At 38.2% G+C, this 27949-nt stretch overlaps 1 protein-coding gene across 1 annotated transcript; it reads left to right on the top strand.

The window, feature by feature from the left end:
* Positions 1–27527, top strand: LOC117395337 (calcium-activated chloride channel regulator 1-like). The gene is made up of 14 exons (XM_033994200.3): positions 1–200; positions 1431–1574; positions 6827–6980; positions 7297–7408; positions 7725–7884; positions 10139–10363; positions 12142–12366; positions 14274–14451; positions 17179–17285; positions 17717–17938; positions 18978–19248; positions 21816–21986; positions 24023–24247; positions 25846–27527. Exons 1-14 carry the CDS (start codon positions 24–26, stop codon positions 26364–26366), a joined length of 2892 nt encoding a protein of 963 aa, XP_033850091.3. The 5' UTR covers positions 1–23; the 3' UTR covers positions 26367–27527.
* Positions 27528–27949: the final 422 nt, after the last annotated feature.

Genomic DNA, 27949 nt, shown 5'->3' with positions numbered 1-27949 from the left:
AGCAATACTTCTATTGATCTTCAATGCAAACAGCTACAATGTATAACATGACTTTATTCAGTGTTCTGCTGTATTTGCTGTTTGGCGTGTTCTTAACAGACTGTTCCACTATAGAACTGATAAACAATGGCTACAATGGAGTGGTTATCGCTATCCATCCTAAAGTATCTGAAGATCCAAAGCTTATTGAAAACATCAAGGTAAGGCATGCAAACCTCTTAACCTATTACAGAGTAAAGTAACGTGCATAAATACAAATGAACAGGATCATATGATTATGCAATAAGCATAGACTGTCAAAAATCAAGACCCTGAAGTGTTCTGATATCTTTATCAGTTACACACTGTTTACAAATAAAACTCGCTGTTCAGATTCATAATGTCCGTCTATTTTATTGTGATGTTGTGTGTTCTTTATTTTGAGAAGTAATAATAATATAACATTGACTAAAATGTCCCTAAGTTCGAAAGGGATATCATTAATATGCAAAATCCAAGATTAAGTACATACATTTCACATTTTTAAGTCAGTGTGTTTTTTTTTTCTTAAAGCACCAAGGCATTTAGATAACAAATGCTAATTGTGATTATTAAGGAGTTCTGAAAGTGTTGCAGTAATGTGTTTCGTTTTTTTTTTGTGTAGACATTTCTAAAGATCAAAGCAAGTCTGCCTCAACAGCTTTAAATACTAAATTCATCGTCTTTACTGTCTGTTATTAATATTTTGGTCACACTACGTAAGTGGTCAATTTTGGGTGTAAGTACTAAATAATTACTTTTGTACTTACAGTGCAGTTACACATAGTTACAATGTAGGTAATGTGTAACTACTTATGTCGTTAAATTATTACACATCTGCATGTGTAATTACACATTACCTGCATTGTAACTATGAGTGACTGCACTGAAAGTACAAAAGTAATTATTCCATACTTACACACAAAATTGACCACTGAAAATAAAGTGTGACCAATATTTCAATTATGCACATACAGTATTTATACACCTTAATATAATCAACAGCATTAAAAATCGACGCCTTTACTGTATGGTATTATTATTTATTTTCTTAGTAGATGCATGCCCTTAGTAGAAACACTTAGGGATACACTAACTCAGGAATTCTGAAGTATTAGGTGTATTTTCAATAATTCAATACAAATCTAAGCACTAATAATGAAGCCACATTCAATTATACGCATACAGTTTTTATATGTCTTAGTGGGATATTAATGAAAGAAATATCAAATTCTTATTTTATAATTAATCTGCTTACTAAACATGTTATGCTGATTTCTGTTAATTATCGATCCTGCAAGTATTGCACAGTGAAATGAATCTGTGTAATAAAATATCTGAGAATACCTTGCAATAGAATTGTGTTTAAGAGTTTGGTGGTAATTTGTTTTGTGTTTCTTTCCACACCCCAGGGAATGGTGAAGGAAGCTTCTTCTTATTTATTCACAGCCACGAGGCGGCGTGCTTTCTACCGTGATGTTAAAATCCTGGTGCCCAGCACCTGGGCAGAAAACCATACTCTCTACAAGAAACCCACAAGAGAGTCGTACAAAAAGGTATCCTCACAGAGCAGCGCGTCCCAGCCCTGGTCCTGGGGACCTCTGTCTGTGTCTGCTGGTTTTTGTTCCAGATGAGTTCTCCATTACTTCATTGAAGCCTTAGTTGAACTAATAATTTGTATAATCATAAGAACATAAGAAAGTTTACAAATGAGAGGAGGCCATTCAGCCCATCTTGCTTGTTTGGTTGTTAGTAGCTTATTGATCCCAGAATCTCATCAAGCAGCTTCTCAAAGGATACCAGGGTGTCAGCTTCAACAACATTACTGGGGAGTTGGTTCCAGACCCTCACAATTCTCTGTGTAAAAAAGTGCCTCCTATTTTCTGTTCTGAATGCCCCTTTATCTAATCTCCATTTGTGACCCCTGATCCTTGTTTCCTTTTTCAGGTCAAAAAAGTCCCCTGGGTCGACATTGTCTATACCTTTTAGGATTTTGAATGCCTGAATCAGATCGCCGCATAGTCTTCTTTGTTCAAGACTGAATAGATTCAATTCTTTTAGCCTGTCTGCATACGACATGCCTTTTAAACCCGGGATAATTCTGGTTGCTTTTCTTTGCACTCTTTCTAGAGCAGCAATATCCTTTTTGTAACGAGGAGACCAGAACTGAACACAATATTCTAGGTGAGGTCTTACTAATGCATTGTAAAGTTTTAACATTATTTCCCTTGATTTAAATTCAACACTTCTCACAATATATCCGAGCATCTTGTTGGCCTTTCTTATTAGCTTCCCCACATTGTCTAGATAAAGACATTTCTGAGTAAACATAAACTCTTAGGTCTTTTCCATAGATTCCTTCTTCAATTTCAGTATCTCCCATATGATATTTATAATGCATATTTGTATTGCCTGCATGCAATACTTTACACTTTTCTCTATTAAATGTCATTTGCCATGTGTCTGCCCAGTTCTGAATGCTGTCTAGATCATTTTGAATGACCTTTGCTGCTGCAACAGTGTTTGCCACTCCTCCTATTTTTGTGTCGTCTGCAAATTTAACAAGTTTGCTTACTATACCACAATCTAAATCATTAATGTAGATTAGGAATAGCAGAGGACCTAATACTGATCCCTGTGGTACACCACGGGTTACCTCACTCCATTTTGAGGTTTCTCCTCTAATCAGTACTTTCTGTTTTCTACCTGTTAACCACTCCCTAATCCATGTGCATGCATTTCCTTGAATCCCTACTGCGTTCAGTTTGAGAATTAATCTTTTATGCAGGACTTTGTCAAAAGCTTTCTGGAAATCTAAATAAACCATGTCGTATGCTTTGCAATTATCATTTGTCGATGTTGCATCCTCAAAAAAGTCAAGCAGGTTAGTTAGACATGATTTCCTATTCCTAAAACCATGCTGACTGACTTCCAGGATATTGTTACCATGTAGGTAATTTTCCATTTTAGATCTTATTATAGTTTCTATAAGTTTACATATAACAGAAGTCAGGTTTATTGGTCTGTAGTTACCTTGTTCGGTTTTGTCTCCCTTTTTGAGGATCGGTATTACGTTTGCAATTTTCCAGTCTGTTAGTACAATCCCTGTGTCAAGAGACTGTTGCATGATCTTGGTTAGCGGTTTGTAAATAACTTCTTTCATTTCTTTGAGTACTATTTGGAGGATCTTCTCCGGCCCAGGGGATTTGTTTATTTTAAGAGCTCCTAGTCCCTTTAACGCTTCTGCTTCTGTTATGCTAAAGTTATTTAAAACTGGATAGGAACAGGTTGACATGTGGGGCATGTTGTCCGTGTCCTCCTTTGTAAAAACCTGTGAAAAGTAATGATTTAATATATTTGCTATTTTTTTTCTTCGTCTATGATTTTGCCATTTGTGTCTCTTAGACATTTAACCTCCTCTTTGAATGTTCTCTTGCTGTTATAATATTGGAAAAACATTTTGGAATTGGTTTTAGCCCCCTTAGCAATATTGATTTCTATCTCTCTCTTGGCCTTTCTAACTTCCTTTTTGACTTGTGTTTGCAGTTCCAAGTACTCTTTCTGTGTACTTTGTTTTTGGTCCCTTTTAAACGCTCTGTAAAGTGCCTTTTTTCACTGAATATTTTTTTAATTGCGCTTTTATACAATTTTGGCCATTTTGTTTTAGATTTAGATTTGTCTACTTTTGGGATGTAATTGTTTTGCGCCTCTAGTACTACATTTTTAGAAAACAGCCATCCTTTTTCTGTGGATGTTTTCTCTATTTTACTCCAATCTACATCTGTTAGTCTCTGTTTCATACCTTCATAGTTTGCTTTAATAAAATTGTGAACCTTAGATTTAGTCATTACTTTTGGGTTTTAAAAAACACATCAAATGAGACCATGTTGTGGTCTGAGTTTGCCAATGACCTCTGTTTTAGTTATTCTGTCTTCGTTGCCATGAGAATTTGTCTTCGGTGCCTTGACAAATTGCGTTAGGAAGCAGTCATTTGTCATTTCCACCATTTCAATTTCGTCTATCGTGCTCCCCACCGGGTTCTCCCATTTTATATGGGGGAAGTTGAAATCCCCCATTAGTATAGCTTCTCCTTTTGTACACGCATTTCTAATGTCATTGTATAACCGATTATTTTGCTTGGCGTCTGAATTTGGCGGTCTACAGCATGCTCCTATTATTATGCCCTTTGAATTTTTGTCCATTATTCTGATCCATATTGATTCGGCGTTGTTTTCTTTGTCCAGATTTAACACCTGGGCAAAACTATTTCTTATGTATAGCGCTACCCCTATGCCTCTTCTGTCCTGCTTGTCTTTCCTATACAGTGTGTACCCACTAATATTATATTCGTCTCCATCACTCTCAGACAACCAAGTTTCTATAACACCTATCACATCGTAGTTACTTGTTAGTGCAGTAGCTTCAAGTTTTTTTTCTGAGACTTCTAGCATTAAGATAAATACATTTAATAGCTGTCTTACCTGAGTTGTCGCCCTTGTTTTGATGTTGTCTCCCTTCTGTTTTTTTGTTTTCTCCCCCCTTCCTTTCTAGTTTTAAATGCTTCTGAACCTCTTCAAATATTCTTTCTCCGAGTAGATTGGTTCCCTTTTTGTTTAAGGGCAGTCCGTCCCACCTGTATACATAGTCCTTGTTGTAGAATGTGCTCCAATGTTCAAGAAAGATGAAGCCTTCCTGTGTGCACCACGATTTCAACTATGCATTTTGATTTTGTATTTCCAGCTGTCCATATGGTCCTTTGCGAGGTGCCGGCAGTATCCCAGAAAATACCAGTTTTGGTCTTGTCTTTTAATTTCCTTCCTAGCTCTCTGAATTTGTTTTGCAGGGATCTTGGCCTGTCTCTTCCAATGTTGTTTGTATTGATGTGGACGACTACTACCGGGTCGTCTCCTGTTCGTTCTAGTAGCCTGTCCACGTTCTCAGTTATGTGCTTGACAGAGGCTCCTGGAAGGTAGCACACTGTTGTAATAAGGGGGTCCAAACTGCGAACTGAACTTGCTGTGTTTCTCAATATGGAGTCCCCAACAATCATGACCTCCCTTCTTTTTGTTGCCTGGCCAGCACTGTTTATAGGGTCCTTGATGTTGTTCCTTTCGTTCTCTTGATGTTTGTTTTGGTCATCGAAATGTTGAAGTGGCTAAAAATCAGAGCTTTTTAATTATTTTAAATTATTATTATTATTTATTTCTTAGCAGACGCCCTTACCCAGGGCGACTTACAGTTGTATACAAAAAATACATATCAAGAATTACAGTACAATGAAGAGCAAGATACAAAATACAATGTTTAAGATGAAAGCAGGCTCCACACAGGCAGTAGCTTTGTGCTTAAATTCAGCAGTTTATTAGCACAGGTCAAATAAACAACTAAGGACCAAGCAAAACAAAATATTAAAAACCCATCTCTCTGTGCTAAACTCCACTTATTTACTGGCTCACCAGAATATGTGCAACAGTTTCAAAAAATGGCAAATGAAAAATACCTCTGTGTGACGTGTGAGATTAATATATATATATATATATATATATATATATATATATATATATATATATATATATATATACACACAAAAAAAACACAGAATCAACACAGCTCTTGAGCCTCTATTTAAGAGTTTTAGACAGCAAAAAGTAAAAAAAAATCAAATTATGCATGAGCACCTATAGTGATCTCTATGGAAAGCCATCTGTGACAAAAAATGCATTGTGCTGCTTTAGACTACCAGAGCGAACCACAATCTCATGGGACTGACATGCCTATCTTAAATAGTACCCAACTTCCTGAAAATGCTGTGTAGTGATTTGTATATAGATTGTATATATTTTGTTGTTACTTTATGTGGAATGTAATAAACGAGAACCAAAACGTTGATTTTTTCCCCCTTCACTTTACAAGGCCCTTTGTTTTATTTGAAGTGTTTAAAGTTAAATTTCAGTTTTTCATTTCTTTGTTCAGCTACAAAAAGGCACAAGTAAACCTCATTTTATTACTTTATGAAAACGTGTCGATGGCCGCTGTTTACTGTAAAGAAACAGCAATGGCAGCGCAATATAATGACTTTTATTACTTTTTGAAAAACTAACGAATATCTGAAGGAGTATTTAAATTATGAGCGACTATCCAAACATGAAAATCCTGTGTTTATCCCAGCACTAATTAAAACCCACCGCTGCTGCACTTTCAAATGAAGGAGGGCTGGGCGATAGTGTCGCTGAGCTACGATAGGTGTGAAACGACACAAGCTCTGTAAACAGGGATTGGTCAGATTTAACAGGGGGTTGGTCAGATTAAACATGATCCCTGCCTGGGTAGGTTATTAAGTCAATCATCCTGGAGGCCTACCGAGTCTGCCATTTACCGCAGAGCTTTCACAATCGGCAGGAAGTCAGAAAAATGTATTTTCCAGTCAGGTGTTGGCACCCCCCTAATAAACTCGTCGGGCCCCCCCCCCCCAGGAGGGTGTGCCTTGCAGTTTGAAACCCTTTAATTTAAGGGTTATTGATAACACCTGCTGGATAGGGGTTCTCCAGGCCCAGGGTTTCACTTGAGGGTGGCTCTTGGGAAGCACTTGTATTGCGTCTTTGGTTGTTTGCTGCGTTTCTTGGTTTTCTTTCTCCAATCTAATCCACTTTTTACCTAGAGCAGATCTCCAGCGCAATCAAAGGTCAATCATTTGAAAAGGTTCAAAGATAGCTGATATTAAAACCAAGGTTAAGACTCCTAGAAGTGCAGAATGACACAATACTAATGTTCGTAAACGTACTGTGTCTGTAATTTTAATTTTTTTCAGGCGAGCATTATTGTTGCGGATCCATTTTGTACAGACATTGCCAGCACCCCGTATGCAGTGACCAATGGGCAATGTGGAGAAGAAGGCAAATATATTCATTTCACTCCCAAGTATCTCCTGCAAGATGAGGTTGTTGATAACTTTGGGCCCCGTGGTAAGATGAAATCACTGTTAATACTGCCCATTAATGGCTGGGTTCACAGAACCTGGTTAGCACTAATCTTGGACTAATGTACCTAATGTTATCTTAGGTAAGGTAGACCACTATTAATGCTTACAAGGCACTGTTAAACTGACTCATCTACTGTTATAAAAGTGTAAAGAGTGGTTGCAAAGCATACTAGTCCTAGCTAGAATCCTGTTAAAATGCATTGTTGACAGTGAAAGAACAGATGGTCTAAAACAGCCGTTGTCAAGGTAGCGTAGTAAAGGATGGATTTATTTGAATGGAATGTATTCATTTATTTTAGGACGTGTCTTTGTGCATACATGGGCAAATTTTCGGTGGGGGGTGTTCAGTGAATACGACACGCTGAAGAAACCATTCTACCGGTCATCCAAGGGACAGATTGAAGCAACAAGGTAACAAAACTGACCATTTATAATTTAAAGCAAATATATTTTTGACAATGACAATGGTTATAAATAGGTGCTTTTGGGATGAGGACTCATTGCTTAGTCCATTATTAATTTCTAACCTCTTCCTTCACAAAACATGAAATATTCTTTGAATGATTCCAATACTAATTAAGAGCTATCTTGTAACTGCATCATTTGTGCATATATGTTATTTTTTTTTTGGACATTGATAATAATAATGAGCTCATTTATAAGCATTATAACACACACTTTTCAGGTGGCTGTATCAGAACTATTCATGACTGTGTGTTTTTGATAGGTGCTCAAAGGACATCACTGGGTATTTAATTAATCCTGGGACTGGATCAAGCTGTGAAACTGACACAAGCACAGGTTTACCGAAAGCTGACTGCACATTCATTCCCCATCAGAAACAAAACACAAATGCATCTATAATGTTCCAACAATTCCTGCCTGACGTAAGTGTTATGATGTAAAAAAACGACTCCAAAAACTTAAGGTAAACTAGCAGGACTCTTTAATGTGTGTCTTATACATCTCAAGCATGGCATCTCTCTGCTGTCAAGCACGCACGCTCACCTACTGCAACACACACAATCCACACAGCACGACACCCACCCACACACACGTCATGAACAGAAACAAACCCTGAACAACCAAACACAACAGTAATTAGTCAGTATAATGCATAATGATAGCCTCACAATTCACAATGATTATTATTTTTTTTTATGATTTATTTTCTTAGCAGACTCCCTTATCCAGGGCAACTTACATTTGTTACCAAATATCACATTACAAAAAAAAATCACATTACAGTAAGAGCAAGTACAGTACAACATACACATACGGTACACATATGCTTGCACAAAGCCTTCTCTCCATGAGTGGCCATGTTGAGGACATCTTTCCTCCGGGCAATAAGCTTCCACAATTCCCTCCTCTCCAATCCATATATATATATATATATATATATATATATATATATATATATATATATATATATATATATATATATATATATATATATTGTGTGTGTGTGTGTGTGTGTGTATATATACAGTGCCTATAGAAAGTCTACACCCCATTGAACTTTTTTCACATTTTGTTGTGTCAGTGCCTCAGAGTTTCATGCATTTTAATGAGGATTTTTTCCACTTATCTACACACCATACTGCACACTGTTAAGGGAAAAAAGATTTTATTGAGAAAAAAGATTATATATTAAAAATACAAAACTGAAAGATCATAATTAGATAAGTCTCCACCCCCTGAGTTAATACTTGGTGGAAGCACCTTTGGCAGCAATTACAGCTGTGAGTCTGTTGGGATAGGTCTCTACCAACTTTGCACACCTAGATTTGGCAATATTTGACCATTCTTCTTTACAAAACTGTTCAAGCTCTGTCAAGTTCCTTGCGGAGCGTTGATGGAGAGCAATCTTCAAGTAATGCCACAAATTTTCGATTGGATTTAGGTCGGGGCTCTGACTGGGCCACTCAAGGACATTTACCTTTTTGTTCCTTAGCCACTCCAGTGTAGCTTTGGCTGTGTGCTTTGGGTTGTTGTCATGCTGAAAGGTGACCTTCCGTCCCAGTTGCAGCTTTCTTGCAGAGGGCAGCAGGTTTTCCTCAAGGACTTCTCTGTACTTTGCTCCATTCATTTTCCTTTCTATCCTGACAAGTGGCCCAGTACCTGCCGATGAGAAACATCCCCATAACATGATGCTGCCACCACCATGCTTCACAGTAGGGATGGTGTTCTTTGGGTGATGCGCTGTGTTGGGTTTGTGCCAAATATAACGCTTTGTGTTTAGGCCAAAAAGTTCAATTTTAGTTTCGTCAGACCACAAAACTTTTTGCCACATGGCTACAGTATCTCCTGAGTGTTTTTTGCATACTTCAAACGGGATTCAAGGTGGTCTTTCTTGAGTAAAATACAGGCCAGATTTGTGGAGTGCTTGGGATATTGTTGTCACATGCACACTTTGACCAGTCTGTAGCTCTTGCAAAGTTGCCATTGACCTCTTGGTAGCCTCTCTGTTCAGTCTCCTTCTTGCTCGGTCATCCAGTTTGGAGGGACGGCCTGATCTAGGCAGGGTCTTGCCATACACCTTCCACTTCTTAATAATCGTTTTGACCGTGCTCCAAGGGATATTCAAGGCCTTTGATATTCTTTTATACCCATCCCCTGATCTGTACCTTTCAACAACTTTGTCCCAGAGTTCTTTTGAAAGCTCCTTGGTGCTCATGGTTGAGTCTTTGCTTTGAAATGCACTACCCAGCAGAGGGAACCTACAGGAACTGCTGAATTTATCCTGAAATCATGTGAATCACTACAATTTAACACCGGTAGAGGCCACTTAACTTGGTGTGTGATTTTGAAGGCGATTGGATACACCTGAGCTAATTTAGGATTGCTATTACAAGGGGGGTGGACACTTATCCAACCAAGCTATTTCAGTTTTTATTTTTAATTAATTTTCTACAAATTTCTAGAATATTTTTTTCACTTGGAAGTTGTGGGGTAGGATGTGTAGATAAATGAAAAAAAATGTTTAATGCATTTTAATTCCAGGCTATAAGGCAACAAAAGGTGAACATTTTGAAAGGGGTGTAGACTTTCTATAGGCACTGTATATTGCTACTAGGAATTATTTCTATGTAACAAGGAAAGATCTTCTTGTGTCCTAATTTTTCAGTTTTTTTGCAGGTCACAGATTTTTGTGATGAGAATACCCACAATGATGAAGCTCCCAATCAACAGAATAAAATCTGTAATTACAGAAGCACTTGGGAAGTGATCAGACAGACGAAGGATTTCAGGGGAAGCAACCCCCCTGTGTCCACTAGTCCCCCTGAAATAACGTTTACTTTACTTCAGGCGAGACACAGGGTGGTGTGTTTGGTCCTGGATGTATCCGGAAGCATGGGAGGTGTAAGAAACTATTATCAGTTATCAGGGGTTCACAACATGTTTTTTCCATTAGGTTCTCACATGAGTACCAGCAGTTTAAACAGCTGAGATGACGTGCTGCTTGCTGTGCTTGCCAGTCGTTTTAATTAGCTAACTAAAACAGCGGTGTATTTAAAGGGGAGCTCACGTTGTTGTTTTTTGTGTGTGTTACATGTTCCCATATGTTGCCATAACTGTTTAAGTATTTGTATGTGTATTGTTTTTTTTGTTTGTTTTTATTACATCCTGACCACTTTTATACACTATTAAATTGCAGCCTACAGTGCTCTGTTTCCAAGATGGCTTCATATGTACCCTTCAGAAGAACTTCAGAACTACATTTCCCATCATCCTACTGCTCACATATGTATGATGGGGGTGATGGGAAATGTAGTTCTGAAGGGTACATATGAAGCCATCTTGGAAACAGAGCACAGTGGACTGCAGTTTAATAGTGTAAAGAAGTGGTCAAGATATCAAAATAATGAAATAAAAACAATACACATACCATACTTAAACAGTTGTAGCAACGTATGTGAACATGTAACACACACACACAAAAACAACTTGAGTTCCCCTTTAAGTAGGCCTAAATAATTCACTACACTATGTCTAAAAGACAAAGATTTGTACGTTTTACGATTTGGGAATCGAAGTAAATAAAACAGACTTTGCTTTTGTGACCAGGACAGTGATATTTTGAAATTTACCTATTTCCAATGAGAAAACGGGCGAATTTGTGTCTTTTCGTTCACATAAAGTCAGAAAAAAACAACATATGAATCAAAATTAACGTTTGGAAGGGTCCACCATGCAGAAGTAGCAGTTGCTTGAGTGGTCAGTGGGTTCCCGCCAAATTCTTGGGATAGTGAACTTAATGGATCTCTTTTCCCCTCTGTTCCATCCCACAAAAATACATTTATTTCACCCATGACTAATGTGTAAGAGATTCTCGCAACATTTTTCATATATGATATATTTTTTCAATAACATTGAAAATTGTAAAACATTTTAAAATTAAAAACTTTTACAATTTTAAAAATTTTAACAAATTTTATAACATAAAATTCCGAGCAACAATTGTCCATCTTACCTTCCAGAGTTTTTTTGCAATGCTCGCAGGTGAAATGAGGTGACCAGGGTTTGTCTTGATCCTCGACAGGCGTGCCAAAATATGCCTTGTAGGCCTCACACATCTTAGCAGATGCATCCACGGAGTACTTTTTCGCTCTTGTCTTGATAAATTGGCCGCAGACATAGCAAAATGCGTCTGCCGGATGCTTGCAGCCTCTTGATGCCATCTCAGAAAAATGCAGATATGTATCCACTTAGGCAGCTGGAACTAAACTGAACTGGTGGGCTTAAGGCTTATTAAAAAAATGTACCAAGTTGTATATTATTGATAACACTGAAGCACAACATTTTAATAACCTCAGTATTTCATTAATAATTATGCATTAGGATTGTGAGATGCTTTTTAACATGTTGCACTTTTGTTTGCATTCACTTTTAAATCAAAGTGAAACAAAGTAACATTAATATGATTTAAAGCACATTTAGTTGTTTCACAGAAAAAGCCTGTCATTGTAGCCAATTTTACTATCAACAGGTTTCTCGGTTGTAATTGAGATACAGTGAAGGGGGAGGGAGTTTATAGGACTGGGTTAAATTGTTACAGAGAACAATGCCTGTCCACTGTAATTACTTGCTTGTATGGAGAGCAGCTACTGATGTTCAGGGTGTACCCCCTTTTTTCTCAGTTTGACAGGATTACAAGGCTGCGGCGGGCTTCTGAAGTGTTTCTGATGGAAATTATTGACAAAGGCTCGTGGGTTGGAATTGTAACATTTAGCAGCGATGCTGCCATTCAGAAATCACTTACGTTGATCGACAGTGAAGCAGTCCGGACAGATCTGATCAGTCATTTGCCAAGTACAGCTGGTGGCGGGACCAATATATGCAGCGGTATAAGAAAAGGATTTGAGGTATGTACAGTATGTATTATGATCATATTGGTATATGACCTTCAGGTCCATTTTCAATGGGTGTTTCTTCTGTGCATTGTTTCAACTCCAGAGGTAAAAATGAAACCCCTTCCCAGGTACCAGATTTTGAAAATAATAATAATAATGTTTTCAAACCTGTAATTGCTATAAAATGTTAACATATGACAAATAAAACACAAATACATGACCTAAACTGTGTTTTTCATTAACCCTTTATGCTCCTGTGTACTACATACCCATGTTCAATATAGAGATAAAAACACGTATGGCATGGTACTGTAAGAGGGTTTTCATTTGACGTATGTGCGTACGTCATGGTGTTGAAGTGGTGATCTGGCACGGTTTAAAACAAACTTATTCTTGATGGAATCTGCTCACTTGGTTTAAACTCCCCTACTGGTTCTAGAGTAAACACAGTAGGTCCAACTACTAGGTAAAAAATGTCTATGGGGAATGTGACGGTGTGTGTGCGTGCGTGAGTGTGTGTGCGTGTATGTGTGTCTGTGTGTGCGTGTGTGTGTGTGTGTGTGGCAGACACTGCCCCTGGTCTTCATTAGTTGGGAACAAATTGCGTCTTTTTTTTTTTTTTTTTGCTACCACTAACAAAGTGGAGACTTGTTTCCGTACAGAACTTTCAAAGCAAATGCGTCGCTTCACTGCACATGTGTCGGTACGCTGGTGGTACATATGGAAGACTAGTCTTCTGGCTCAGAAGAGATGCTCCACAAGAGTGATTTTTCACATTGGCAGTGTGGCATTATGCAGCAAAGGTCATTCAAAATGATCTAGACAGCATTCAGAACTGGGCAGACACATGGCAAATGACATTTAATAGAGAAAAGTGTAAAGTACTGCACGCACGCACTAAAAATGTGCATTATAAATATCATATGGGAGATACTGAAATTGAAGAAGGAATCTTTGAATGAGACCTAGGAGTTTATTTTGACTCAGAAATGTCTTCATCTAGACAATGTGGGGAAGCTATAAAAAAAGGCCAACAAGATGCTCGGATATATTGTGAGGAGTGTTGAATTTAAATCAAGGGAAGTAATGTTAAAACTTTACAATGCATTAGTAAGACCTCACCTAGAATATTGTGTTCAGTTCTGGTCTCCTCGTTACAAAAAGGATATTCTAGAAAGAGTGTAAAGAAAAGCAACCAGAATGATCCCGGGTTTAAAAAGCATGTCATATGCAGACAGGCTAAAAGAATTTAATCTATTCAGTCTTGAACAAAAAAGACTACGCGGTGATCTGATTCAAGCATTCAAAATTCTAGGGGACTCTTTTGACATGAAAAAAGAAACAAGGACCAGGGGTCACAAATGGAGATTAGATAAAGGGGCATTCAGAACAGAAGATAGGAGGCACTTTTTTACACAGAGAATTGTGAGGGTCTGGAACCAACTCCCCAGTAATGTTGTTGAAGCTGACACCCTGGGATCCTTCAAGAAGCTGCTTGATGAGATTCTGGGATCAATAAGCTACTAACAACCGAACGAGCACGATGGGCTGAATGATCTCCTCTCGTTTGTAAACTTTCTTATGTTCTTATGTTTTGGAGCATATGATTATTATACAATAACCAAACACATTCGGACAGCACGGTGGGATAATTTGTCTTTAATTTTATTTATGTACTGCCGAGTTCCCCTTTCAGGATGGTACCGGTAATCATTTCCTGTCCCTTTTTGACAGTACTGTATACACTATGTCCTGGAATAGCAGCTTATTTGTCAGTACTGTATACAGTATGTCCTGGAATAGCAGCTTATTTGATCCATTTAAATCCGGATCCATTGGGAATGGCAATATTGAAAATGGAAGGGCCCCTGAGAGTGTTAAACTTCTATCTCCCTGGTTCTTGTTTCTGTAAACTTTAGGTTCTTCGAGGAGATGATGGAGAAACATCAGGTGACGAAATCATTTTGCTCACAGACGGGGAAGACAGCGCTGTTAGATCTTGTCTTGAGGAGGTTAAGAACAGTGGAAGCATTATTCATACCGTAGCGCTGGGACCTTCTGCAGATAGCGCCCTTGAGGAAATGTCTAATGCAACAGGTAGAAACAATGTAGAACATGTTTTTGTAACAAAGTAATGGGGTAGGGGTCAGGGCTGATAAGTGACACAATCACAAGACAAGGGAGCCTGCCTCTTTTGTACAGTGGTATCGGTGCTGTGATGCAGAGCCGGCGGGAGGTCCCGGGTTCGATTACCACCTCCATCTGTTTGGATAGCATGTGGGAACCTAGGACTATATAAGGAAGGACAGGACAATGATGTCACAAGTAGGTGGAGTTCACTGCTAGGACTATATAAAGAAGGATAGGACAAATGTCACAAGTGGGCGGAGTTAGTAAACAGTGGAGCCATTTCTGGAGCCCAGAGAGCACTTTGACAGTGCACTCGCAATGCTTTTAACGTATTCACGTTTGCCCTGGCAACATGTTTCTTGACATAATTAAGCATTAATTTACAGTAAGTGACTTTATATTAACAATATATTTTATTGTTGTTAAAAAAAAAAAAAAAAAATACTGGTCTGTCCAGGCGCTGCAACACAGCATGGCTGCAATGTATTCAGTACTGAGTGGGCTCCACAAATGGCGCCTGCAATTGAGTATGGAACTGCATCACAGGAATGTGGCAAAGTGGCTGAGTGGAAACAGGTGCAGGAGTGATGCAGTGCGGTAATGAAACAGACAGAGCCTTGTAATCCTGTCTGGCGACCAAACAATAATCCCCCTGGCAATACACACCAATGTGTAGAGCACGGGGTAAATAACAAGGGGATTGCAGTCCCAAATAATAAACAATAATATCCACCCCACAATAATACAGACACGGTCACCAGTCCTGGGTGCGTGCAGCAGTGCTCGTGGAGGGTGGCAAACTCAGACCACAACATGGTCTCATTTGAAGTGTTTTTTAAAACCCCAAAAGTAATGACTAAAGCTAAGGTTTACAATTTTAGAAAAGCAAACTATGAAGGTAAAAAACAGAGACTAACAGAAGTAGATTGGAGTAAAATAGAGAAAACATCCACAGAAAAAGGATGGCTGTTTTTTAAAAATGTAGTACTAGAGGTGCAAAACAATTACATCCCAAAAGTAGACAAATCTAAATCTAAAACAAAATGGCCAAAATGGTTTAATAGATCAATTAAAAAAAAAAATTCAGCGAAAAAAGGCACATATCAGAGCATTTAAAAGGGACCAAAAACAAAGTACACGGAAAGAGTACTTGGAACTGCAAACACAAGTCAAAAAGGAAGTTAGAAAGGCCAAGAGAGAGATAGAAATCAGTGTTGCTAAGGGGGCTAAAACCAATTTCAAAATGTTTTTCCAATATTATAACAGCAAGAGAACATTCAAAGAGGAGGTTAAATGTCTAAGAGACACAAATGGCAAAATCATAGACGAAGAAAAAAATAGCAAATATATTAAATGATTACTTTTCACAGGTTTTTACAAAGGAGGACACAGACAACATGCCCCACATGTCGAACTGTTCCTATCCAATTTTAAATAACTTTAACATAACAGAGGCAGAAGTGTTAAAGGGACTAGGAGCTCTTAAAATAAACAAATCCCCTGGGCCAGATGAGATCCTCCCAATAGTACTCAAAGAAATGAAAGAAGTTATTTACAAACCGCTAACCAAGATCATGTAACAGTCTCTTGACACAGGGGTTGTACCGACAGACTGGAAAAAGGGAGACAAAACCTCTCTCAACCTCTCCTTTGATGCCCACATCTCCTCTGTCGTCAAATCTTCCTTCTACCATCTTCGAAACATCTCCAAAGTCCGTCCTTACCTTTCCCTCTCGGATGCGGAGATACTTTGTCATGCATTTGTCTCCTCTAGACTCAACTACTGCAACTCTCTATATGGTGGTCTCCCGGCACACACCATAAAATGACTGCAGCTAGTTCAGAATGTCACTGCCATGATCCTTACCAGATGTAAAAAATGTGATCACATCACCCCCTGTCTTGCCCAGCTGTACTGGCTGCCTGTAAAGTTCAGGATTACTTTCAAAACTCTCCTGCTCACCTACAAGGCCCTTCATCACACAGGTCCCGAGTACCTCCTCAACCTGCTGACCCGCTATGTCCCTGCCCGTAAGCTGAGGTCCTCTGACTCTAGCCTGCTTGTTATCCCCAAGCAAAAGTGCACCACACTTGGAGAACGCTCGTTTAGCTTCATGGCTCCAACTCTTTGGAACTCTCTCCCAGCTTTGGTGATTGATGCTCCACCGTCGCTCGCTTTAAATCAGCTCTCAAGACCCACCTGTTCTCTCTTGCTTTCCATGCTCTTTAAGCCTGATAGCTGCTATTAGCTGTGTGTTGGTGATACTATTTCATGTATTATGCACTTTCCACTTTATTTAATGTATTATGCATTTGTTTTAACTGTATAACATTTATTATGCATTTCTCTGTATTTAAAGTATTATGGATTTTCTTGTTGTGACTCCATCTTGTAAAGCACTTTGTGATGGTGCTCCACTATGAAAGGCTGGTTCTTGAAATGTATTTTTTGTTTATGACTGTAAGTCGCCCTGGGTAAGGGTGTCTGCTAAGAAATAAATAAATAAATAAATAAATAAATAAATAAATAAATAATATAAAATAAAGATTCATTTACTGATTGATATGACCTCTACATACCATACGTTCAGCCAATTAAATTAATTGTGTAAGTTGACATGTATACATTTTTATTATATTAATATATTAATTAAGACATCTAACTTTATTGTTTTGATAATCTTCGTCCTGTAGGAGGTCTACAGTTCTATGCCTCTGATAAATTGGACTCAAGTGGATTAATTGATGTTTTCAGTTCACTGTCTGTGTCCTCTGGAGATTTTGCTGCAGAGGTTATACAGGTATGTACAGCTTGCCAAGTAACAAGGACCTGACTTGGTGAATACCTTTGATCAGGGGTCTCAAACTCAGTTACTGGAGGCCAACTTCTTCTGCTCTCAATTACTTCATTGATCTAATTATTTAGTTAATTTTAGCTTTTCTTTGCAAGGAATTACAGATGATGGTTTAAAATGTTCCCCGCTTGATTCAAGGTTAAATTTGCCTATAATATTGTGTGGCCTGGATAAGGGGTTAAATGTATCCAGCTAATTAATTAATTAGATCAGTGAAGTCACTGAGGACTTGGGTGGAATGAAAACCAGCATACCCAGTGGCCCTCCAGGACCAGAGTCTGACACCCCTGTTGTAGATGTATAGACATAAATGGCCATTTTTGCCTAAAATCACGCCATAAATGTAACCATCTGTTCTCTATATTCTTTTTTCTTAGTTGACCAGTGATGGTAAACAAACTGATGCAGGCAAATGGTTTCATGGGACCATATACTTGGACTCCACTGTTGGGAACAATACAGTTTTCACTATAACCTGGCAGACTGATGTACCAACGATACTAATAACCAGTCCAAATAGTCAATCATACAGCAACGAAGACCTACAAATCAAGACTGACTTGAGAATAGGTCGCTTAACCTTACCTGGGACTGCACAGGTAATTATCACACAGAGAAGCTTTGACATTGTCAAGAGGTAGAGATGTTTTCTGGAAACGTCAATGTGTTGCTGCATTCACTGAAGGGGAGCTCATTTAATAAGTCTAATAAAATAACATGTAATTGTGATCAGGAGACTGGTTGGTGAATGAATAATTTTCCTTCAGTTTTATTTCATGAAAGGCAGTGAGAAAAAATCAAATTATTATTATTATTATTTATTTCTTAGCAGACGCCCTTATCCAGGGCGACTTACAATCGTAAGCAAATACATTTCAAGTGTTACAATACAAGTAATACAATGCTATCAGGCAGATGAAACTGGATGATTTCACGACTGATTGATCATTTTACTTTTAGGAACTAGATCCTATAAGCTATTTACACTAAATCATCTTCAGCACGTATTTGAACAAGGTCAATTAGGTTAGCAGCATATTTCAATGTGTGCTTAAACCAAACAATCTGAAGTGTCTTAAACAGAGGAATGAAGGGCAGAACTGGAAAATTGTTATAATTCAGCCAAAGTACAATTGAGCACCTAATTGTACTTTGGCAGGTATGTGATTTATTTTAGCTGAGTGATTTATTTTCGTGGACCTTATCTAAGTTCATGATTCAAAACAAATGGACTTTGCTTTTCACAGCAGATGACACTTAGCGGTACCGTACTGCGCATGTGCCCAATGCTCAAACTTAACTGCCAGTACCCACTTAAGTTCCTTATACAATTGTACACGTAACTTGGAATCAAAGTCAAATATGGTGACTACTGTATATGCTTCCATGTTCACCAGGGCAGAGTTCACAGTTCAGGTTTTTAAGCTCCCATCCCAATGCATTCTGGGAAGTGTAGTCCTCCTGTCCTGGTGAACATGAAGCCATATAGTCATCCTAAATGAATTGGCCAATTAAACTTTGTCATGTTTTGAATATACCACTTATTTGTGTGCATGCAATGTACACATTTAGGCACCCAAATAATATTTTTTATATGTGTATCTTCAAGACTGATATGTTTTTCTTCTTCTAATTTAGCCAGGTTTGTGGGGATACAATATTCTTAACAGTGGCAAATCACAGCAAAGCTTTACAGTGACAGTAAACTCCCGTGCTGTGAATGAGTGTGTGCCTCCGATCACTGTGAATGCTGAGATGAACACTGAAAGCACATCCTATCCGACGCCAGTGATCATCTATGCAGAAGTCAACCAAGGGTACACTCCTGTGATAAACGCCAATGTCACTGCCATTATTGAGCTGGCGAACACATCCACAGTGGAACTGTCTCTTCTGGATAGCGGTTCAGGTAATTCTAATAACAATACCTGGGCTATTGCTTGAGTTCTTTTACATTACATTACTCTGGGTACACATAAGAGTCTAGTGCAGTGCTTCTCAACTCCGGTCCTGGGGACCCACTGTATCTGCTGGTTCCAGCTGAGCTCTCAATTACTTAATTGAACCCTTCATTTAACTAATACAGTCAATTCTTGATTTTCTGTGGGCGGATTTTCCGGTTTGCGGATCATCCGTGCTACAGAGAAAAATATTACACATGCCCTATAGGTCAATTATAACTTGGTTCCCTTTGTAAATGCAAATATGGCTGAGAGTAAACGATTGGAAAAAAACAGCAAAGAGCTGAAGGTCTGCCAGCGTCTGGATAAACAAGCCAAGTATCTTTTCTTTTTGCTCTGGGGATGGGGGGCGATTTCAATGCTTCCTAAAGGAATCAAAGCCTCTAATGTGCTGGTGGATTATTTTAATAATAATGAGTAGCAGAATGACGCATCGTGTGAGTGCTTTGGACTAATAAAGGAATGCCAGTCGATGACACAAACAAGCACGACTGACTACTGTAAGAAACTATAAAGTGAGTGAGTTTTATTAGGATTTGCATTATCCAGGTTTTTGTTTTATGAAAACATAAAGTTTCCAAACGAGAGGAGGCCATTCGGCCCATTTTGCTCGTTTGGTTGTTAGTAGCTTACTGATCCCAGAATCTCATCAAGCAGCTTCTTGAAGGATCCCAGGGTGTCAGCTTCAACAACATTACTGGGGAGTTGGTTCCAGACCCTCACAATTCTCTGTGTAAAAAAGTGCCTCCTATTTTCTGTTCTGAATGCCCCTTTATTTCATCTCTATTTGTGACCCCTGGTCCTTGTTTCTTTTTTCAGGTCGAAAAAGTCCCCTGGGTCGACACTGTCAATATCTTTTAGAATTTTGAATGCTTGAATCAGATCACTGCGTGGTCTTCTTTGTTCAGGACTGAATAGATTCAATTCTTTTAGCCTGTCTGCATATGACATGCCTTTTAAACCCAGGATAATTCTGGTTGCTCTTCTTTGCACTCTTTCTAGACCAGCAATATCCTTTTTGTAACGAGGTGACCAGAACTGAACACAATATGCTAGATGAGGTCTTACTAATGCATTGTAAAGTTTTAACATCACTTCCCTTGAATTAAAATCAACACTTTTCACTATATATTCAAGCATCTTGTTGGCCTTTTTACAGCTTCCCCACATTGTCTAGATTAAGTCATTTCTTAACATAACATAAACACAACATAAACTCCTAGGTCTTTTTCATAGATTCCTTCTTCAATTTCAGTATCTCCCATATGATATTTATAACGCACATTTTTAGTGCCTGCGTGCAGTACTTTACACTTTTCTCTATTAAATGTCATTTGCCATGTGTCTGCCCAGTTCTGAATGCTGTCTAGATCATTTTGAATGACCTTTGCTGCTGCAACAGTGTTTGCCACTCCTCCTATTTTTGTGTCGTCTGCAAATTTAACAAGTTTGCTTACTATACCAGAATCCAAGTCATTAATGTAGATTAGGAATAGCAGAGGACCTAATACTGATCCCTGTGGTACTCCACTGGTTACCTCGCTCCATTTTGAGGTTTCTCCTCTAATCAGTACTTTCTGTTTTCTACATGTTAACCACTCCCTAACCCATGTGCATGCATTTCAAAACACTGTAAATATGGTATTATGGTAAAAATAAATATGGCAATATGCTCCAGTAAAATCCCAACTGTATAAATGGGTACCTGTGACAGGATTGACCGAGGTTTGAGACTCAGAGACAGTATAAAGTTCAAAAATAAAGTTCTTAATAAACAAAAATACAAAATAAACCGGCACGAGGGCCAAACAAAAAGGTTTCAAACACAAAATACAAACACAAAACAAAAACTTACAAAATAAAGTTTCCAGGCTGGGCGTTGCCTTCACTGGAACAGAAAAACACAGCACAAACAAAACACTCCTTCTCCTTCCAGAACTCTCTCTCTACCACTCTCTCCAGCCAGGGCCTCTCCCCTGGCTTTTATCCCCTGTGGCTGGAGCCCAATTAATCAATAATTGCTAATTAGTCAATTAGGGCTCCAGCCACATTCTCACATGTTTTCCTGGCAGGGAGGAATTTTAACCCCCTCCCTGCCAGTCCCAACCATGATCATAAAGACGGGGCAGTCCCCCGTCACAGTACCATTTAAAAAAAGTAACTAATTGTAAGTTGCTTTGGAAAATCGTGTCGGCCAAATAAATAAATTAATAAATAACACACTGTGTGTAGAGCAGTGGTTCTCAGTGACTTCATTTAACCCTGAATTGAACTAATAATCTCCCTAATCAGAGCTTTTTAATCATTTTAAACAGTTATTTTGAGTTACATATACAATTGTACCAAAAACCAGCAGACACATTGGACTGTTTAGTTTATGTTGTGTCCTTCGTTTCCTGTAGCAGGTAGTGAATAATGCAGGAATAGAACAAGACTTGTGTTGTCTCGTCTTCTCCCTGCTGTTTTTGACATCCCTTTGCAGTTCATGTGTTTTTCTCCACTTGTCTATCTGCAGGTGCAGATGCTTTTAAAAACGACGGGGTCTATTCAAGTTACTTCTTCAGCTTCGGGGGCAATGGAAGATACAGCCTGAAAATTAAGGTTCTGGGACTAGGAGGGACTGTAAAAATTACCACCAGGGAAGGAAACAGTCTCCCTTACAGATCAGGATATATCTCCCAGAATGGTATGAATTCACATCAACAGGGTACTAGCTGACTCAGGAATGGCCAACCCTGGTCCTGGAGAGTCTCAATCCTGCACGTTTCATCAATTGCTAAATACCTGCTGTTGGAGCAAATGGTATTTCTGACCAGTTAAGCCCAGTCATTGAGTCAATTAAAGGGTGAATTCAAGTTGTTTTTTTGTGTGTGTGTGTTACATGTTCCCATATGTTGCTACAGCTGTTTCAGTATGGTATGTGTATTAATTTTTTTTTGACATCCTGACCACTTTTTTCCACTATTAAATTGCAGTCCACTGTGCTCTGTTTCCATGATGGCTTCATATGTACCCTTCAGAAGAACTTCAGAACTACATTTCTCATCACATATGATACACACGTGAGCAGGAGGATGATGGGAAATGTAGTTCTGAAGTTCTTCTGAAGGGTACATATGAAGCCATCTTGGAAACGGAGCACTGTAGACTGCAATTTAATAGTGTACAAAAGTGGTCAGGATGTAAAAAAAATAATACACATACCAAACTTAAACAGTTGTAGCAAAAAAAGAAAAACTGAGATCCCCTTTTAACTCATTAACACTAGAAGGACCGGAGATATACTCATACCTAGAAGCCCAGCAGCAGTCTTCGAGCGGCTGTATTCAAAACACTGTAAACAGTATAACGAAAGGAGAAACAGTAGGATGTAATTTTTTTTTATTGAGTACATCACAAACATCTGAAAAACTGAAGCATATATATATATATATATATATATATATATATATATATATATATATATGAACATTAATTTTACAAATCAAAACAAGAAAATGTAAATAAAAAAAAAACATCTGAACAGATGTTGACAACATACTTATTTATAAAACTGAAACAATAGCAATACATTTTTAACTTTTCAACAGCAATCGGTTTATTAACAGATGAGCAAAAGCAACCGAACAACATAGATACATAAACTTAGAAAAAAACATTTTACAGAAGCACACAGCACAAGAAGTTCTAAAAAGTCTAATTTTCCATATTTTGTTGCGTTGTAAAACTCCACGGTCTCTGGTATTTATTTTCACTAGTCCTGATGCTAATTGACTGACCAAAGCAGTGCAGCTGGCAAGCAGACGCCAGCCTTCAAAAGGCTGATTGAAAAACAACAGACTGTCAGTCATTCACTCAGGCAGAGAATAGACTAATCTAATTACAGCTAAACACATTGCGGACTGGTAAATAAAAATAATAAAGTAGAATACCGTTCTGTCTAAACAAAATACAATTATTTTCTGTGTGGTCGTCAATGTGACTGCTCCCGGGGCTTTTAGGTATAATGTAATATATCTCCTTTATTTCTGCACTCCTGCGTTTCATGCTTTATGAGAATATTTAATACATACGGACAGAAAGGAACATGAATGCACAGCCCCATATGTGTTACACGACTGGAGAAAATTACATTTTAAAACCAAAAACTCCAAAATGACTGCCGCAGGGCTACTATTGTTAAGAGGCTCAGGTAAAACAAAAACCAGGACACCCTGAGGCTCTCCAGGACTACGGTTGGCCACCCCTGAGCTGACTTATTGAATGAATGAAAACTGAGGCCCATTGCCATGGCTAAAACATTATATCTAGCAAATGTAAGACATTGATCAGTCAGAAGTACCATATGAAACAAATGTGGTATTTGTGTGATAATCCATGAACATCATTATTTGTCATAAATCCGGAGTCTAGATCCTTTAAGAATCAATATGCTAAGGCCCTCCAGAATTCCCCTTGCTTATAGAATTCACACAAGGTTGTATAATTCAGCAATACGATGGTTGCAGAAAGTTGCAAAAAATCATTTTTTTAGCTAGAAAAAAAGAGTAGTCCACCCAGTTTTACTGCTTGTGGCTATATGGGATGCACATTAACAAGTTATCATCTAAATATGAATAGAAATTAAATAACCAGAAAACAATGCCTTAACACTTAATTTTGTAAAAACAAAAAATAGACATGAAAAATTATAGCCTGGTTTATACATGTGTTCCATTACAGGTACAGTCCATTTCAATAAACCACCTCACGCCAATGATACCACCAGTGATGTTGGCAGTTTTAGCAGAAGCGGTAAAGGAAGCACACTGACAGTAAGCAAAGTGCCCGCAGATCCCACAGATGAGTTTCCTCCTGGGAGAGTCACTGACCTCACAGCATCCATTGTTGATGACAAGATCCAGCTGACATGGACAGCTCCGGGGGATGACTTTGACAAAGGACTTGGTAATTCCTTTAATAGCAGATACGGGGAAAATGGGGATGAAAATCTGCAGCTACATTAGTTCTTTCCAATAACTAATTGATTTTAATTTTTATCATTATTGTTTTTTAACAGAAAGAAGTCAATTTGGGCACCTTGAATAGCAGTGTACATACAAATGTATTATGATTCACCAGAGGACATTTTTGACAAAAGCTCAAGAGACAGAAATTAAATAAGAACAAGCATACATACTGTACATGCATCCATATTTTGAATATATATATATATATATATATATATATATATATATATATATATATAATGCTTTGAGCACACTCTTAAACCCAGGGGAGACGTTTAAGGAGGACAAAGATGTTCAAAACTCCTGTAGTGGTTTTGTTTGTGCACTGGGCATGCTATATGTCCAGACAACTTTTTAATAAAAATCACACAGACTCATTTTAATTTGAAGTTTTAATGAATCAGAGCAGTAGTTGTGCTCTTTTCGGTTTATTAAATGCTTTAAAAATTGCATTGGTTGGTTGCGCAGACCACCGTAATATCCTGAGTAACAAGCAGTCTGGCGAGATCCAGTGCCTTTACAGGTTTAACAGCATTACTACTTCAATACAGTAATACAAGCTAAAACACCCACAGCTACGTTCTAAAACGTTCAATATATCACTCTCTTAAAACTAATACATAAGTGTAGAGGAAGATAAATATGACAAATAAGAAATGTCTTCAAAAGGCAGAGACTTCTGAGTTTGATCAAACCACGTCAGCTTGCAAGATCAAGATCAATGGTATCGAATGGGGTCTTGCTCTGGGATTATATAGGATTTTCCCTCCATTGAATACAGCAGGAGTCTGAATTAAATCTGATCATCAATCTGCCTTGACAGTTCCTATCTTTGAGTTAATGTCATATTCTAGAAGGATCCGGTCAACTCTTTTTTAGAACTAATTCGAGTCATATAACAATCTTCAAAATTAATTGGATATAACTTATTTCCCAAAATATTGGAAGATGATCTCATAGTTCTCAATTTCAACCCCTCCTTTCTCTAAAAAGTCAACAAAAGTTCACAGGATCCTTGCTACAATACAAGTAAAAAGAGATGCTGTTTTTATATATGTATAACATCACCTTTTCTGTGTGATTTATATTAACCTGAGCTTTACAATATATTCCCTCTGAGCAGCATGTCTCATCAACTTTTCATATTAGTTTACTTTCATATACAGGTGTGTTAACAAAGTATGGGATAAAGGGCTGTAGGGGTTATCATAAGCCTTTGAATGGGCATACAGTAGTTAGTTCAGTTATTTCCATTTAAATTTAAGCCACAGTGGTCTACCTCATGTTATCTCAGGTGAAGAAGTCCAAGATTAGAGATAATCTGGATTTGTGAAACTTGATGTAATATGGTATTTGGGATTTCAATCTACAACACAAAAGCAAGGTTCAGTACATCTGCTTTCTCTGCTGTTAATTGTTAAGGTAGAACCATACTGAATCCCCACAGCCACACACCTATTTCACCTTTTACATTTGAACCATGTGTTTTCTTTATATAAGGATTGTTGTGATTGACTTTGTTTTCTAACCTTGTAGTGTCCAGTTACAAGATTAAAATGAGCGGCAGCATGGTGCAGCTAAGGGACAACTTTACAGGATGTGACATCATCAACACGACAACACTGCAGCTAAAACCAGCTGGGGAGGTGCAGGTGTTTCTTTTCCCACGAGACGCTGCCAAAATATTCAACAGCACCATCATATACTTCGCTCTCACTGCCACAGACGACGCAGGGCACACTTCAGAACTCTCCGTCATCGCGCAGGTGTCAATATTCATGTTCAAGGAAGCAATTCCAACCACTAGCTGGCCAATGAATAGTTCATCTACGGAACCATATCCAATTCCTGCTCTGCCACACTCAACATGTTGCCAGCACGAATGGCTTGTATTATTGCTGGTAGGGATGGGCCTGTTTCTGCATTTACTCTGGTTACTGATGCTTATCATTTGGTGGAATGTGGGGAAAAAGGTGATCTATGTTTATTCAGATAAGGACACGGTGATCAGCAACCCTTTCAGTACTGGGGTTGGTATGTACAGCAGACAGATGTAGGACAGCAGTGTGGATTAATGGTTAGGGCTCCTGACCGGAATGTCATGGGCAGGGTTGTCAGATCTGTATAACATTTGTAAACAAAAATAGCCAAAAAGCTGATTCAAAAGCAAAATTTTTTTGTTTTACTTTTACATAATATTATTGGTTTTCTTACTGATGCCAACTGTTGTAACCCCCAAATGATTATAAATAGCGCCCCCCAAAGGCTCATTTACACTGCCCACAACCTGCCAATGCCTAGGGCCCTGCGTTTTTTTTCACAACTTGTTTTTTTAAGCTGTATTTCAGTCCTGCACCACAACATGCAGATATAGCCTCCCCATTAAGCCACCTAGTGTGAGCAATCAAAAACAATCAAATCATTGCGTTACTTTGATCATCTCAATTAGTCATTCTGTTACTACAAAGTACATGCATTGGCACGTTAACAGAAAAAATAGAAACCCGCGGCTGCAAAAAAATATTGTTTATACATACAAGATTCGTTCTGTCAGTCCTCTGGCAAGTGTGGTCAAAATGTATATATTACAGGCAAATCTTGGACTTGACAAATGTTGTAAGGATATCGAGGAGAAAATTCTTTAGACATTCCTTTGTCAAGGTTGATGTGTGCCTGTGGCAGTGTGCCCCGCCCATGTGTGTGTTATGTGTTGTATGTTGTGTGTGGTGTGTTAATGTTGGTGTATAGGTATTGGTGCACGGGATATAAATGGGTCTGTGTAGCACGAGTGATTTAAAATATATAGTTATATTTAGGCACGGGGATTCATGTGCAGATAAAGTATGTGAGCACGGGACTGCACAAATGAGTTCACGTGCTGGGATTCAAGTGAATAATTAATTGGTAATTGAATCCCGGCACAACAGTATATATAGATGCACGTTTTAGTCACTCGGGATTGGGTGTTCAGTGTGGAGAGAACGGGAGAGGAAGTCGAGAGTAAGCTTTAAAATAATAATTACAATTGCTAGACGTGCTGAGTTAGATCAGCACAAGGCTTGTTTGTTTAGCGTTCGTCCACCCTGTTTGTTAGTGTCTGTTCGTTTTTGTTTGTCTGTTTATTTTGGCCTCAAGTGCCGTGTTCTGTTTTGTTCAGCTTTTATTTTCTGTGTGTTATTAAAACACTGAGCACCGCAGCGTCTCAGTTTCACTCACCAGTACTGCCTGTCTGTGTTTCTTTCTGGCCTGACGTCACCCCTACAGCCAGCCTGTTCACAGTGCCTTACTGTTTCCAATTATCCTGAATTAGATGAGGTATAGAGAGTGTTTATAAAGTCCTTGTACAACTTTAAAGTTTAATAACTTTGGATGTACACGTGATAGAATCAAACTGTTAATGGAGTATGACAGCATAATTCATGAAGTTTGATACAGTTTAAATTTCTAGGCGTCAACATAATTGCCATCTTTCGTAATACATCACTCAGATTTTCCAACTTGCTGAAGACCAAAAGACGCTCACCAAAATAAAAATAAAAAGCCCTCAGCACTACATTAACACAACTTTATGAATTATGCTTTCATATGCTGTTTACAGATCAAGTGCTTCATTTAAATGATCAAATAAAAAATACCACCC

This window comes from Acipenser ruthenus, chromosome 32, assembly GCF_902713425.1.
Source record: "Acipenser ruthenus chromosome 32, fAciRut3.2 maternal haplotype, whole genome shotgun sequence".
Taxonomy (NCBI): Eukaryota; Metazoa; Chordata; class Actinopteri; order Acipenseriformes; family Acipenseridae; genus Acipenser; species Acipenser ruthenus.
The sequence above is the reverse complement of the archived record's forward strand: the minus strand, read 5'-3'. Positions and strand labels throughout refer to the sequence as shown.